We start from the raw sequence: 13,709 nt of genomic DNA on the forward strand, positions 1-13,709 counted from the left end.
AGTTGGACACAACTGAGTGACTAACACTTTCATATGTATTCATATGCATGTGTGTGTATGTACATGTATATGTACATACACAGCAGCTTTTCTAGTTGTCCTCATTGGGAGGATTGGTTAGAACTGTCTAGAATGTCATTAATGGATGTGAATGTCCCTTTACATACCCACTGTAATGATGAGGCACAGAAAAGTTAGATTACTTGCTTAAGTTCAAATCTTGGCAAATGGTGGACCTGGGATTCACCCCAGGAAGCCCTGCTCCAGTATCTGCTGCCTGCAGGGGTAAAATACATTGCTTTTTGGTGACATAAGAACAAATCTTGGAAAATCATGAGGAATATATTTCTGGTATTCATTCCAATATTTCTATCAAAGATAGTTGTTGTCGTTCAGATGCCCAGTCCTGTCTGACTCTTTGCGATCCCATGGATTGCAGCACACCAGGTGTCCCTGTCTCTTACCATCTCCCTGGAGTTTGCCCAAGTTCATGTGCCTTGCATCGGTGATGCCATCCACCCATTTCATCCTCTGATGCCTTCTTCTCCTGCCCTTGATCTTTCCCAGCATCAGGGACTTTTCCAGTGAGTCGTTTGTTTGCATCAGATGACCAAAATACTGGAGCTTCAGCTTCAACATCAGTCCTTCCAGTGAATATTCAGGATTGATCTCCCTTAATTGACTGGTTTGATCTCCTTGCTGTTCAAGGGACTTTCAGGAGTCTTCTCCAGCACCACAGTTCGAAGGCATAATTTCTTTGGTGTTCTGCCTTCTTTACGGTCCAGCTATCACAATCGTACATGACCACTGGGAACACCGTAGCCTTGACAATACAGACCTTTGTTGGCAGAGTAATGTGTCTGCTTTTCAACAAACTGTGTAGGTTTATCATCACTTTCCTGCCAAGAAGCAACTGTCTTTTGATTTCATGGCTGCAGTCACCATCCCCAGTGATTTTAGAGCTCAAGAAGAGGAAATTTGTCACTACTTTTAAGCCTTTTCCCCTTCTATTTGCCGTGTAGCAGTGAAGCTGGATGCCATGATTTAGCTTTAATATTTAGTCTTAAGCCAGCTCTTTTACTCTCCTCCTTCACCCTCATCAAGAGGTTCTTTGCTTTCTGCCATTAGGGTGGTGTCATCTGTCTATCTGAGGTTGTTGATGTTTCTCCTGCCTATCTTGATTCTGGCTTGTAACTCATCCTGCCCAGCAGTTCTCGTGATGTGGTCAACGTATAGATTAAACAAACAGAGTGACAGCAGACAGCCCTGTCATATTTCTTTCTCATCCCTGTCATATTCCTTTCTCAACTTTGAACCAATCAGTTGTTCCATACCAGGTTTTAACTGTTGCTTCTTGACCCTCATACAGGTTTCTCAGAAGACATAAGAACAAACCTTGGAAAATCCTGAGGAATATATTTCTGATATTCATTCCAATATTTCTACCAAAGATTACTATAATAGTAAAGTAATTCAGGAATATGTCATAGTCAGAAGATAACACAGGCCAGCCAAAAACTAGAAGTACTCTGCATGTCTGTTAACAGAAGAATAATATGTTGCATATTCATAAAACGAAATACTACACACCAATAAAAAGGACTGAACTATTGATACCTGCAGCGTGGATGAAACTAAAATACATTATTCTAAGGGGGGGGGGGGAAGTGCCCTCTTCTTTGTTTTAAAAGTTTAAAGTTTTCATCTGATATTATCTCAGGGATTAGTGCAAATCTAATCCTTGTGTCTGGTGAAAAGTCTCCTTATGTAATCTGTAATTTTGAGTTGTGAATTAATCTTTAAGTGGGCTTTATCAATGACATTTTTATGTCCGGTCAACAGTGATTTCAAGAGTACTTAGTTTTGTCCTCCTTTTGCTAGTATACCCTCCTGCCCCAAATTTATGAAAATTTTTTGACTGGGGGCCTTTTGAGACTATGAAGCTTATGTAAATCTGACTTAAATTTGTAAAAGTCAGGCCTGTGGTTATGATTTCCCAAGGAAGAGTACTGTTTTCTATACAGAGATGAGGCCAAGACAGATAAGCTTTCCCCATGTGCTAGTGAGTTGACTTTTTTGTTTCACTGAGGATGTAATTGGGAATTTTACAGTTTTGGTTCCAACTTCCCACCTTGGTACTGTCAAGACCTTGTATCCCATAGCTATGTGGTCAAAAAACCACACACCCTCTGGTTACCTAGGGCCACGGCTTCCAACACTAACATCAACCCCACACCACCACCCCTACTAGGGCAGTCCCAGTACCAGGCCATGTTTATCTGCTTCATGGTTTTTGACCCCTGTGAATTTTCCCTTCTTTAGTGGCTAATTTTGCCTTTAAAAAGATGTCAGCTACAGTTTAGCCAAGATTTCTAGTTTTTGTGGTGGGAGAGTTTTCAGATTTTCTGTTCCCTCAATGTTGTTAATCAAATAAGTTTTAGAAATGCTAAACTCACCTCTTCCTTGGAGATTTTTTCCCTTCTTGTTCCTTGGAGATTTGCATCATTAACTTGCAAAGGACAAGTTAAACCTTTTTTGAACAATGTATGCTAAAACTTCTCTTATTGTGGGTTTGCCCCTGAATCACTGTGTTGTTTGCATATGAATGAGGCAGTCTATTTCATGAGAAAGTTCATAGACGGTCATGGGCTTCACTGTTTCTTGCGGTCACTACTTTAACCTGTCAATAGGATTGTGTTGTACTCACAGGATGGAGGTGGGTAGGGAGGTTGCTTTCTGCTATAGCATGAAAACAGGTAGCAGTTTTATTTATTTATTTTTTTTTTCAGATATAATTTTTCTTGCAACAAGATGTGAACATTTTAATTTAAAATTAATAAATCACAATTCTGTATTGCTTTTAAGATTAAGATTATTCAAAAATGACACAGTTCAGAATTAACCAAAGTATATTTCTATTACAAGTTAGTTTATCCGAGTAAGTAAAGAATAAACCACAGTGTAGCTCCCTTAACCTAGGAGTCAGGTTTTAATGACAAAGTCCGTTGCCAGCAATGGACATGCAGGTAACCATTAGAGAAGTTGTAAATACAAACCCAAACTGCTTTTATAAACTGAAGAGATCTTTGTTGAGTCACAGGCAAAAAAACGGGGTACTGTCACTGCATCCAATTAACATGGTCTTTATGACTGATGTATAGAAGTGCCTTCCAGAGGGGTCACGAGGATCACAGTTTGTGTCATTTAGTTGGTTTTCTATTTCACTGGTAGCATCTTCTTTATTATAATCCATCCAGACAACTATTTACAAAGAATGTCCAAATCTGGAACTCAAGAGACACTGTAGCTTTCCACCAGATAAACCAGCTTTTTCTGTAATTTAGTAATAGCTATAGAAGGCCAATATAATCCAGAGAAAAATAAAATCAACAATCAAACTGAAAACAGAGACCATTAAGTGCTTTAGATACAAATTCCATGAATTATTTTACTTGTTTTTGTGTAACCTTCCAACATTACATTACCAATTAAAGAAAAAAAAAACAACCACCACCAGCCATTTCTATCCTTATACCTACCTATACCTTAACAGAAATATGGTGGGAATGATAGGAAATAAAACTCTATCAGTTCTCCTAATGCACTTCAAAACATCAGAATTATTTTTATTCACAATTCGTACTATTGCAGGATGGCAAGTAGGTGTGAAGTCAATTATGAGTGAATGGTGGGAATAAAGAGCCAGAACCAAACCACAGATTTTTCTTTCACGTGGCTCTCGCCATGTCAGAAGGGAAATGCTGCCTTCAAAAGCCACACAACTGAAATGGCCAGCGAGGGCGAGGACAGGAGAGGGAGGGAGGTAGCAGTTTTAAAACAAATGTCAACACTATTCATATGTGTTTGGAAGCACAGAAGAAAAAATCACCCTATTTTATGCCATTTAATAGGACAATTTGACTCTGTTAGGAGGTGACACTTTTCCAGAATCAGTGGAATAAAGGCTGTGAAGGAGGGTCAAAAAACCTGATGCCACAGTATAACTATAGCTTTGCCCACAGCTGCTTCCCATCTAAGAAGGAACCAAGGATGTGAAAAGTCTTAGAATACCCTGTACAATATTTTTATTAGTCAAAACAGTTGAAAGTCAATGCTTAATCCATAACCTGCTTGTTTCTAATGCTACTTATTAGATCAAGACTCATGCTCAGAATTTATTGCACAGAGAACTAGAGATTGAAGGACAATTCCATAAAGCGACAGCTCTGTAATTTTGTAAACTTGGCAGGTTGTTCCTCTGATTCTGGGTTTATCCTCTGAACTCTATCAAAGTAACTAATTATAATTTTAGGAATTATATGCCCCAACAGGGACAACAGAACACAAAGAACTTTGATGGTATAAAATTTTCCAAAGTATAATTTTTAAGGTTAACATGATTAATCAGACATCTATTAATTAGAAACCCATTTAGGAAGATTTATAAGTTACCGATTAGATATCAAAGATATAGAAATGGGAGAAAAATCTTATGCAAGGGTTAACAAGAAACTGTTCCTCTCTCATTCCCTAAAAAGAGGAAAATGAAATCCAGAATCCACTCTGAATACTTAAGAATCTCCCATTGAGATAAATGCTAATCCTGTTTTTCAATATTTGCAGCTTAAAAGTTGCTTGTGTTCATCAGAGGGGTTCCAAGTCCATATCTGCCTTAGAAACTCCTAATCTTTCCCTCCTGGTCACACATACCATTCAAACTCTCCACCCAGACTAGGTTCCTTTCTTATAAACTCACATAGCATCTCTTAATTCTTTTATTCGTCCTTCTTATTACACTCATTAATTTCCATCTCTCAAAACATGAACTCCATGAGAACATACCTCTAACATTCTGAAAACTCTGGTATCTTGAAGACCAATGATCGGAATGTTCAGAAGGAAGCCAGCCCTGGGCCTGCATGTGTTCTTCCCTCTCCGGTGACACTGACATTCATATTACTAACATTTCTCAGGAGCTTACCTTTCGTGAGGCACTTGAGTTACAGATAGGTAAGATAAGTCACTGTGGCAGAGATGCTGGCTCGCAATGCTCACTTTTCTTGAGCACATGGCAAGACGACACAGCCCAACCCCACTGCAAGTTGGCTGTGACCTCTCCCAGGACGTGTGCACAGAAGGGACTCAGCCCAGCTCTAACACCCCCTGGAAGCACTCCTTGTGCTCTCACCTCCACAGCGACTGGGGCAGAGTGAACACAGCTGCCTCAGAAGCCACACATTACACAGCCGGAGTATCCCTTGACCTCGGTCGTGCAGAGGAAAACCTGCATGACAGACTCTGCTGTCTGGGACGGCTGAACTCGGTGAAACAGTAATAAAATTCTCCTTGTTCTGAAAGCCCCTGAGATTTGGGAGTCTGTTAACACAGGTTGTCTAGGATGGTCATAACTTTCCTTCCAAGGAGTAAGCGTCTTTTAATTTCTTGGTTGCAATCACCATCTGCAGTGATTTTGGAGCCCCCCAAAATAAAGTCACCCACTGTTTCCACAACTATTTGCCATGCAGTGATGGGACCAGATGCCATGATCTTCGTTTTCTGAATGCTGAGCTTTAAGCAGACATTTTCACTCTCCTCTTTCACTTTCATCAAGAGGCTCTTTAGTTCTTATTCAGTTTTTGCCATAAGGGTGGTGTCATCTGCATATCTGAGGTTATTGATATTTCTCCTGGCAATCTTGATTCCAGCTTGTGCTTCATCCAGCCCAGTGTTTCTCATGATGTACTCTGCATATAAGTTAAATAAGCAGGGTGACAATATACAGCCTTGATGTACTCCTTTTCCTACTTGGAACCAGTCTGTTGTTCCATGTGATTTTTCCAGTGGTCATGTATGGATGTGAGAGTTGGACTATAAAGAAAGCTGAGCACCAAAGAATTGATGCTTTTGAACTGTGGTTTTGGAGAAGACACCTCTGAGTCCCTTGGACTGCAAGGAGATCCAACCACTCCATCCTAAAGGAAATCAGTCCTGGGTGTTCATTGGAAGGACTGATGTTGAAGCTGAAACTCCAATACTTTGGCCACCTGATGGGAAGAGCTGACTCATTTGAAAAGATCCTGATGCTGGGAAAGATTGAGGGCAGGAGAAGGGGATGACAGAGGATGAGATGGTTGGATGGCATCACCGACTCAATGGACATGAGTTTGGGTAGACTCCGGGAGTTGGTGATGGACAGGGAGGCCTCGCATGCTGTAGTCCATGGGGTCACAAAGAGTCAGACATGACTGAGCAACTGAACTGAGCTAATACAGGCTAGACTGTCTAATCCTGTTCTAAGTTTCAAGAGGGTCACATGTCCTAAGAAGACATAACCTATTATTGTGGAATAGATTTCAAAGAACCTCGAAGACTGGAGCAAAGAAGTGGATTGCATCTCAGTGTTTGTTTCAAAAGCTGCAGGCTTTGCCCCAACCAAGCATGTATGACCAAGTTCAAGTAGGTCAAGATACCACACAGTGGATGTTCTTCCATTAGCATGCTGAGCGAGTTTCTCTAAGGACTTGGTTGTATGGAAGTTTACCCCTGTGTGCTTAGTTGTTTAGTTGTGTCCAGCTCTTTGTGACTCCGTGCAGCCCGCCAGGCTCCTCTGTTCATGGAATTCTCCAGGCAAGAATACTGAGTGGTTTGCCATGCCCTCCTCCAGGGCGGCATCTTCCTAACCCAGGGATTGAATCCAGGTCTCCCACATTCCAAGTGGATTCTTTACCATCTGAGCCACCAGTAAAGCCCAAGAATACTGGGTAGCCTATGCCTTCTCCAGGGGATCTTTCTGACCCAGGAATTGAACCGGGGTCTCCTGCACTGCAGGCGGATTCTTTACCAGCTGAGCTACCAGGGAAGCCCACACATGTCCCAAACATCTTTCAAAAATGAAAACTCTAATTCCATTATTTCACCCCAGTCTCTGAGGGAATCTGTCCTTTGGGCTTTTCCACTGCTATATTGACAGGAAGGGTCAGGTGCAGTATTCTGAATGGCCCAGGAGACCAGGTCAGCTCAGTGTCACAAAGGGTTAGTAGCATCCCTTGCCATCTGCTCCAGTGCCGGCCACTTCCAAACCTCAGGAAAGAGGGGACCTGAGGGCAGTGAGTTTCCATAGGCAACACAACAACTATGATGAGGAGAAAGCCTTGGATCTTTACACTCATTCCTGAGTTTTTGTGAACCTCTCAAAGAAGCTAAAGCAAGGGTTCGGGATTCATCAAGTCAAAGAGGAAGAGAGGAACAATGAACAGACAGGATGGAGGATGGACACATATTACTTTTAACAAAGTAATATTTTTCACTGCCTAGGCAAATGACTTCTGTGAATTTCTTGTATGAAAAAGAACTTTTGTTTTCTTTTTACTTAGTTATCACCATCATTAGGTTTTGATGCAAGTGGAAATTTACAATAAAATGAAAACAAATAGCATCAAGGATCACATACAATTCTGTGATAAGGTGATCTGTAATTCAGGCAATGTACTGCTTGAGGCTCATATCTTGATCTCTTACTCCAGTTGCTGCTGATGCCATTTGAAGAAAATACAGATGAGAAAAATAAGTATCACTAGGCTAAAAAATTAGACAATTACAAGAATATAAATAACAAATTTATAATGGATTGCAATACAAATAAATAGTATTTTTAGTATAAAGCTACATTTGCAGGAAGAAGCTACATTTGCACTGCTTAGTAACAAATATGATTAAAATACACCAGAAACATGTTAAAGTTGTATGAGTCACATATATATGTCACAGTTCACATGAAGTTTCACTGAGAATAAGCCATCTGAAGGCCATGTGTCCTGATCTGAAACTATCAAAGGCCTTTCAAGCAAACCTCATGGCTCAGAAAGATGTTCAAAAAGCTGCCCCATCCAGATCAATCTGACTTGACTCCACTTTTAGTTTTCAAGATAAGCTATAATCTTCTAAAGGGGATCATAATGTAGACTGATGTAAACAGATACTGAACAAGAAGAAACTTTTCTGCTGGCACAGAAGATTTACATCACCATTTTCCCAAATGTTATTATTTGAAAGGATGGGTGAACCACACATTTATAATACTGGCAGAAATAACACTTTAACACTGAGATAAAGGACATAGGAAACTACTCATACACATTTTAAAAAGCACCAGTCTCCCCTTCCTTTTCTTACTTCACGCCAATTTAAGGTTTTAGGCTAAAAGCTCAGGTACATCTTATTATCTCTACTCTTCTTTGGACTCTTTAATGTTTCTCATTCTGTAAATCAGGCTCCACTCTTAAAGGACTTGGTAATAAAAAGTCACATGCCAAGTACTTGCCTTAAAAGACACTTCTATCATCTACCCAAATCACACATACCCAAATCTTGTAGAAATACCACAGCTATCAACAAGGATTTGGGCCATAAAAGAGTCAAAATTTGGCTTCCTCCACCATCAGTGTCAGCCTGACCAAAGCTTGCTTGCTTTTTATCACAGTAGTAATTTTGGATTTCTTCTTGTAGTCAGAGAGGCTTGTGGCTAACTGGGACCTTGTGCCAAGATAAAGCAGCGGGTTCGTACTCACGGGTTCAAGCCATGTGAGTTGAATAAACCAGCTTCTCATCCATTCACACTTACAGTTTAATGGGAAAGAAAGAAGTAGACTGCCTACATGTTGCTTCAGAATGAGAACTCTAAGCAAGCTGGGGTCATTTGCCAAGAAATAAATAATAAAAGGAAGAAATCAAGGAAACAATAACTTGGAGGTTTCAAACTTTCCCTCTAACCAGTGAACAGACACTCTGCTCTCACTTCTCACACAGAAGGCTCTGCACCCATTCCCAAATGAAGTTTATTTAACTTACCTAACTTTGATATTCTATTACTAAGTAACTGATATTGCAATACAGGGAGGTATGATAATTTATTTTTTGAATCAAAATCATATTTCTATGCACTTGACTTTTGGATTAAATATATTACCTACAGGATAAATCTATCAACTCCTATTGAAATGTTAATCTAATTTTAAATTATTTGGGGTTGATATTTTCCTTTAGTTTTATATTCAGGAGGAACTTAAAATGAACTTAAAAGTTGCAAGTGGAAAGAAATTAAATTTGATTGTGTACATCTCTCATCAGAATATTAAAAAAAAAAACAAACTGTAAAAACAGTCCCCATAGCAAATACTTCAACTTTTAATGAATCCACATCTCCAAATTGTTTTCTCCTCTTCCTCTATTTTTTTAAAGTATTGTTGAGAAAGAAAATATATTTTTCTTATTATATAATTAAATACTATCAGAAGTCCAACTGGAAATTGGCCTTACATTTATAAAAAGCCAAAGTAGATTTTATTTCTTCATTCCGTCCCCTTTAGTAAAATACTTCACTTACAGAAAAAGAATTATTTCAATATGAGGGAGGGGGCTTGGGGCGAAGTATCATACAGAAAAGCCAAACTATGAAGCCTTTCTTATTCCATACTGTTGGACTTGAATTCAATTATCTTTGAAAAATTTTTTCAGCTGATTAGAAAAGAAACAGAATCCAGTGCCAGGAGGGCAGGTTCAGCTTGTCCCTGCTCCAGAAAGGCTTCCTGGTATCAGGGAGATGGAGCTGCCTCCCTGGAGGTACCATTGGAACTGGTGCTTTGGGTGAGGTGTCAGAGCCCCAGATGGTAGTCGGGCGAGAAGTGAGCACAAGTCAAGGTTTTCCCAGCCTGTGAGTTCTGTGATGGCCTCAAACTCGAGATTGTGTTGCTGTCTAAAGAGAAAAATTATCAGCAACTTTTAATGTCATCACACTGGGGGATGAGACTATCAGGTGACTAAGTGGGAAAGATGAAAAATAACCAACTCTAAAAACTGGATTCTGTCAGAATAAAAACTCCCTTTGTGTGAGGCTTGCAATAGGCTCATTCAGCCACATCAGGGCAGAGTTTCAGAACCTCCCCCTCCTCCAGTGAGCCCATGTTCAAAGTTAATACAAGGTAAGGGTTATCTAAACAGCAGATAGCAGTGTACTGCATATTTCTTCTTAAAGATGACAGAGTAACATGGAAATTTACATTATCATATGCAAACTAGATAGCCAACGGGAATTTTCTGTATAGCCCAGGAAATTCAAACAGGGGCTCTGAATCAACCTAGAGGGGTGGGATGGGCAGGGAGATGGGAGGGAGGTTGAAAAGGGAGGGGGTATATGTATACCCATGGCTGATTCATGTTGAGGTTTGACAGAAAACAACAAAATTCTGTAAAGCAATTATCCTTCAATAAAAAATAAAAAGAAAAAAAATGACAGAAGCTTTTTGAATTCCATAAACCTGTACTATCTGGACTCAAAGGGTGTACAATAAACTTCAGACACCTTTCATAGCTTGGAATCTAATATTATGAAATTATTCTAAGACATAAATCAGATAGATGGATGGATTTTTTAAAGGACATTGGGCCCCCGGGTACTTTTAGCAGACTAAGTATTGAGATTTATAGCAGTAAAATTCTTTACAAGATTAAGGAAGAAGGAAACAAAATCAAACCTTTCATTTTCAGATACACACATTCGTTAGTTCTTTCATCAAAAGCATATCAGTGAAGGAAAGTCAGAAATGTTTTTTCAGTCATTATTAAACTGGTTCAAGAGCCAGGGAACCCCTTGAAATGGAAGCAAAACAACACAGTATTCAAGTTTTCATCATAAGATTACCTTGTACTGGCAAGACGTAGGAGATTTCCAGCTTCAAAGAATATTGCTAAAGGAGCTTTTGGAAAATGTTTTGGCTAAAAACAACCAAACTCTCTCCTGTAAAACTGCTACTTCCTTTTGAATCCCCAAGGTTACATTGTGTTTGAGACGCTTGGCAGTCATGGCTTCATGGGCTGTGCTGCTTGATTATCTAAACCCTTAAGGCAGAACAAATATAGCTAATATCGGGCTGACTGCTGCCCGAGTCCTCTCACTGAGGAGGTGTTGCTCAGAGGGTGAGGAGCCCACAGGCCCATGGTGGGAAAACTGGAAATGTTAAAGGTAAGAAATAAAACACAAGAAGGGAGGTTCAGAGTTAGGAACATTTCCAAGCTTTTTTCTACAATAATCTCCAAGGCCCTCTCAACTTCTATTTCTAAAAAGTACCCCTGTATATGGCACCTGATGTTTCTTACAGTTTGACAAAAATCAATACTCAAACACGAGGAAGCAAGATGTCTGCTACACTCAGGGTGCTCAGCTTGCCCTGCTGTCACAGTAAGGGCCTGCAGCCCTGTCTGTGCCCGTAACAGTGCTCCTGACGCTGGGGACCGCGTGCTCTGGTCAGAGCTCTGTAGCCCCGAGTAAACAAATGTGTGCTCACCTCGGCCCCAAACAGACCCTAGCACCATGTTTGCTCTTCTGCATCCTGATTGTCATGCCTGAAAGATTCTCAAACATACACGAGGCTTAATGCCATGAGACAAAATGGCGAAAGATTACTGTTTAAGAGAAGCTTGCTCATTCAAAAAGAAAATAAGAATTTGGTTTAAACTGCAGACAAAAGGGGAAGTTAACATATTCTTTTGGTCTGTATTCTTGGAAACAGTGTCCTTAGGCCGACGGTCCCTTATCAGCATGCTGACTTTTGCGCTGTCTCAATGAGTCTCCCAGCGCCTCTGTGCCAGCTGGGCAGGGCTGCTCCAGGCTGTCATCTCCCACCTCACCGGACCCCTCATCCTCCTGGGCCTCCCTCGGGGGCTCCGGGTCCTGGGCATCACTCTTCTCCATGTCCCCGCCAGCAGCCGGGCCGTCCTCCTCTTCCTCCTCTGCTTCCTCTTCGTAACCAAGGTCCTCTTTCTCGTCCTCGTCATCTACAAGGCTGTCCTTGTTCTCTTCTTCATTTGAATCATCCTTTTCCTCCTCTACATCCTGCAACTGTTCAGTTAAATGAACCTCCTCTGATCTGAGATTCTGCTCTGCAGAAGAAAGAGAGGGGAACGTTCTCTGATTAAACAATGGGCATTCAAAATGCTGTCACTAGCACGTAGAATCTAAAAAAATAAAACAAATGAATGAATATTATAAAACAGAAACAGACTCATACAAACTAATGCTTTGTACCGACTCAACAAACTAGTGGTTACCAACCGGAGGGGCAAGACAGGAAGGGGAAAAGAGGTACAAGCTACAAGGTAAAAAATCTACAAGATACAAGGATGTAATATACAGCATAAAGATAACCAGTATGATAACTTAAAATGGAGTATAACCTATAAAAATAATGAATCAACTCTATTGTATATTTGAAACAAATACAACATTGGACATCAACTATACTTCAATTTTAAAAAGGTCATTCAGCAGTCGATTGCACTTTGCTGTGAAATGAAACAGTGAGGCAGAGGATGGCTTTCTCCATCTTGAAACCATGTTACTGCAAAGGACAGATCTCTGGATGGCATCCTAGCCCCATCCAGGGTGTCTCTACCTCTCTCTGGAGACTCTCTGACCAAGCTGACTTGGGCACAGCCCAGGGGCATGGAGGGCAAAGGTTCCTCTGTACTCTGTGTTATGCACCTTGTAGAATGCTCAGCAGTTTTTAAACACTCACTGGTCATGGTGATTGGTTCAAACTCTGACTTAAGCAGAGCCAGTTGGGAGTCCTGTCCAGGAATTTTTGGCCAGAGTGAGGAGGAAAACTTTCTCTCCTTCTGCAGGGATTGTTAAACTGATGAAATGTGAGTTGGGGCTGTTGAAAGCCACTGAATCAGCTTCACAGAGACAGAAACCTATCATCTTTGGGCTGAGCATAAAACCAGAACATCCTTGGATTTTTCAGCTTTGTAAACTAAGAGATGTTTCTTTTTTCCCCTAAGTTACTTTAAACTGGGATTCTGTTACTTTTAAGAATTCTAAGGAATATAACATAGTTTATAATTATATATGAAGTCTGAAAGCCTTAAAAACTTTAAGAATTTAAAAAGAAATATATGCTTATTTAGTTAAACTCATGTAAAAGTCAACAATTACAAAGTCTTATTAGTCTTCAACTCTTCCCTGGTGGTCCAATGGTTAGGACTCTGCACTTCCCCTTCAGGAAGTGCAGGTACAATCCTGGTCAGGAAAGAAAGATCCCACAGGACACAAGTATGGCCAAGAAAACAAAGTCTTCCTGCAAACAACAGGAATAAAAGCATGGAAATCCAGGGGTATTTGGTCCCCAAAACAGTGTGAAGTAGTGAAAGGATTTGGGAAGACTGCTTTTATGGCTCAGAGTCACTATTGGTACACAGGAGAAACTCAGTGAGTGCCACTTCCCCTCCTGCCTTGCTCATCCCAGTTTGAATGAAGGAAAACATGTCAACTGATTAATGAAGGGCATACAATTCAAGGGAAAAAGTAATGGCCAAAATAAAATGTTCGTTAATGCAAGAGAGGAAATAAAAGAATTCTTGCTCAAATCTATCTAGAGAACACATTTCAAGGAATTTGGTGGTGGTGATGGTTTGGTCACCAGCAAACCACAGGGAAATTCACTATGAGCACAGAAGGGCATACCACGGACTTCTAAAGATACTCTATCTCATAAACTTGTCATACTTACCAGAATGTTCAGATATATTCCTTGGAAGTGGCAAGTAGAAACATTCAGATATTACTACCAAGACCTGGAGGGAAAACAGTGATTTTACAGTGAGTGAATAAGACACTTATTACCAAACAACCTTAAAGTTAGGCCTTGCTTCTATAA

General features: G+C 40.3%; 1 protein-coding gene across 1 annotated transcript in view; it reads right to left on the minus strand.

The window, feature by feature from the left end:
- Window positions 1-2,891: 2,891 nt before the first annotated feature.
- Window positions 2,892-13,709, minus strand: part of TMX4 (thioredoxin related transmembrane protein 4) — a 74,548-nt gene continuing 63,730 nt past the window's right edge. Inside the window, exons 7-8 of the mRNA XM_069546380.1 lie at window positions 13,563-13,626; window positions 2,892-11,934 (exon numbers count right to left, since the gene is read on the minus strand). Coding sequence (XP_069402481.1) covers window positions 11,570-11,934; window positions 13,563-13,626 — 429 coding nt within the window. The 3' untranslated portion in view covers window positions 2,892-11,569. The remainder of the gene's footprint in view (window positions 11,935-13,562; window positions 13,627-13,709) is intronic.

Source organism: Ovis canadensis, chromosome 13 (genome assembly GCF_042477335.2).
Source record: "Ovis canadensis isolate MfBH-ARS-UI-01 breed Bighorn chromosome 13, ARS-UI_OviCan_v2, whole genome shotgun sequence".
Taxonomy (NCBI): domain Eukaryota; kingdom Metazoa; phylum Chordata; class Mammalia; order Artiodactyla; family Bovidae; genus Ovis; species Ovis canadensis.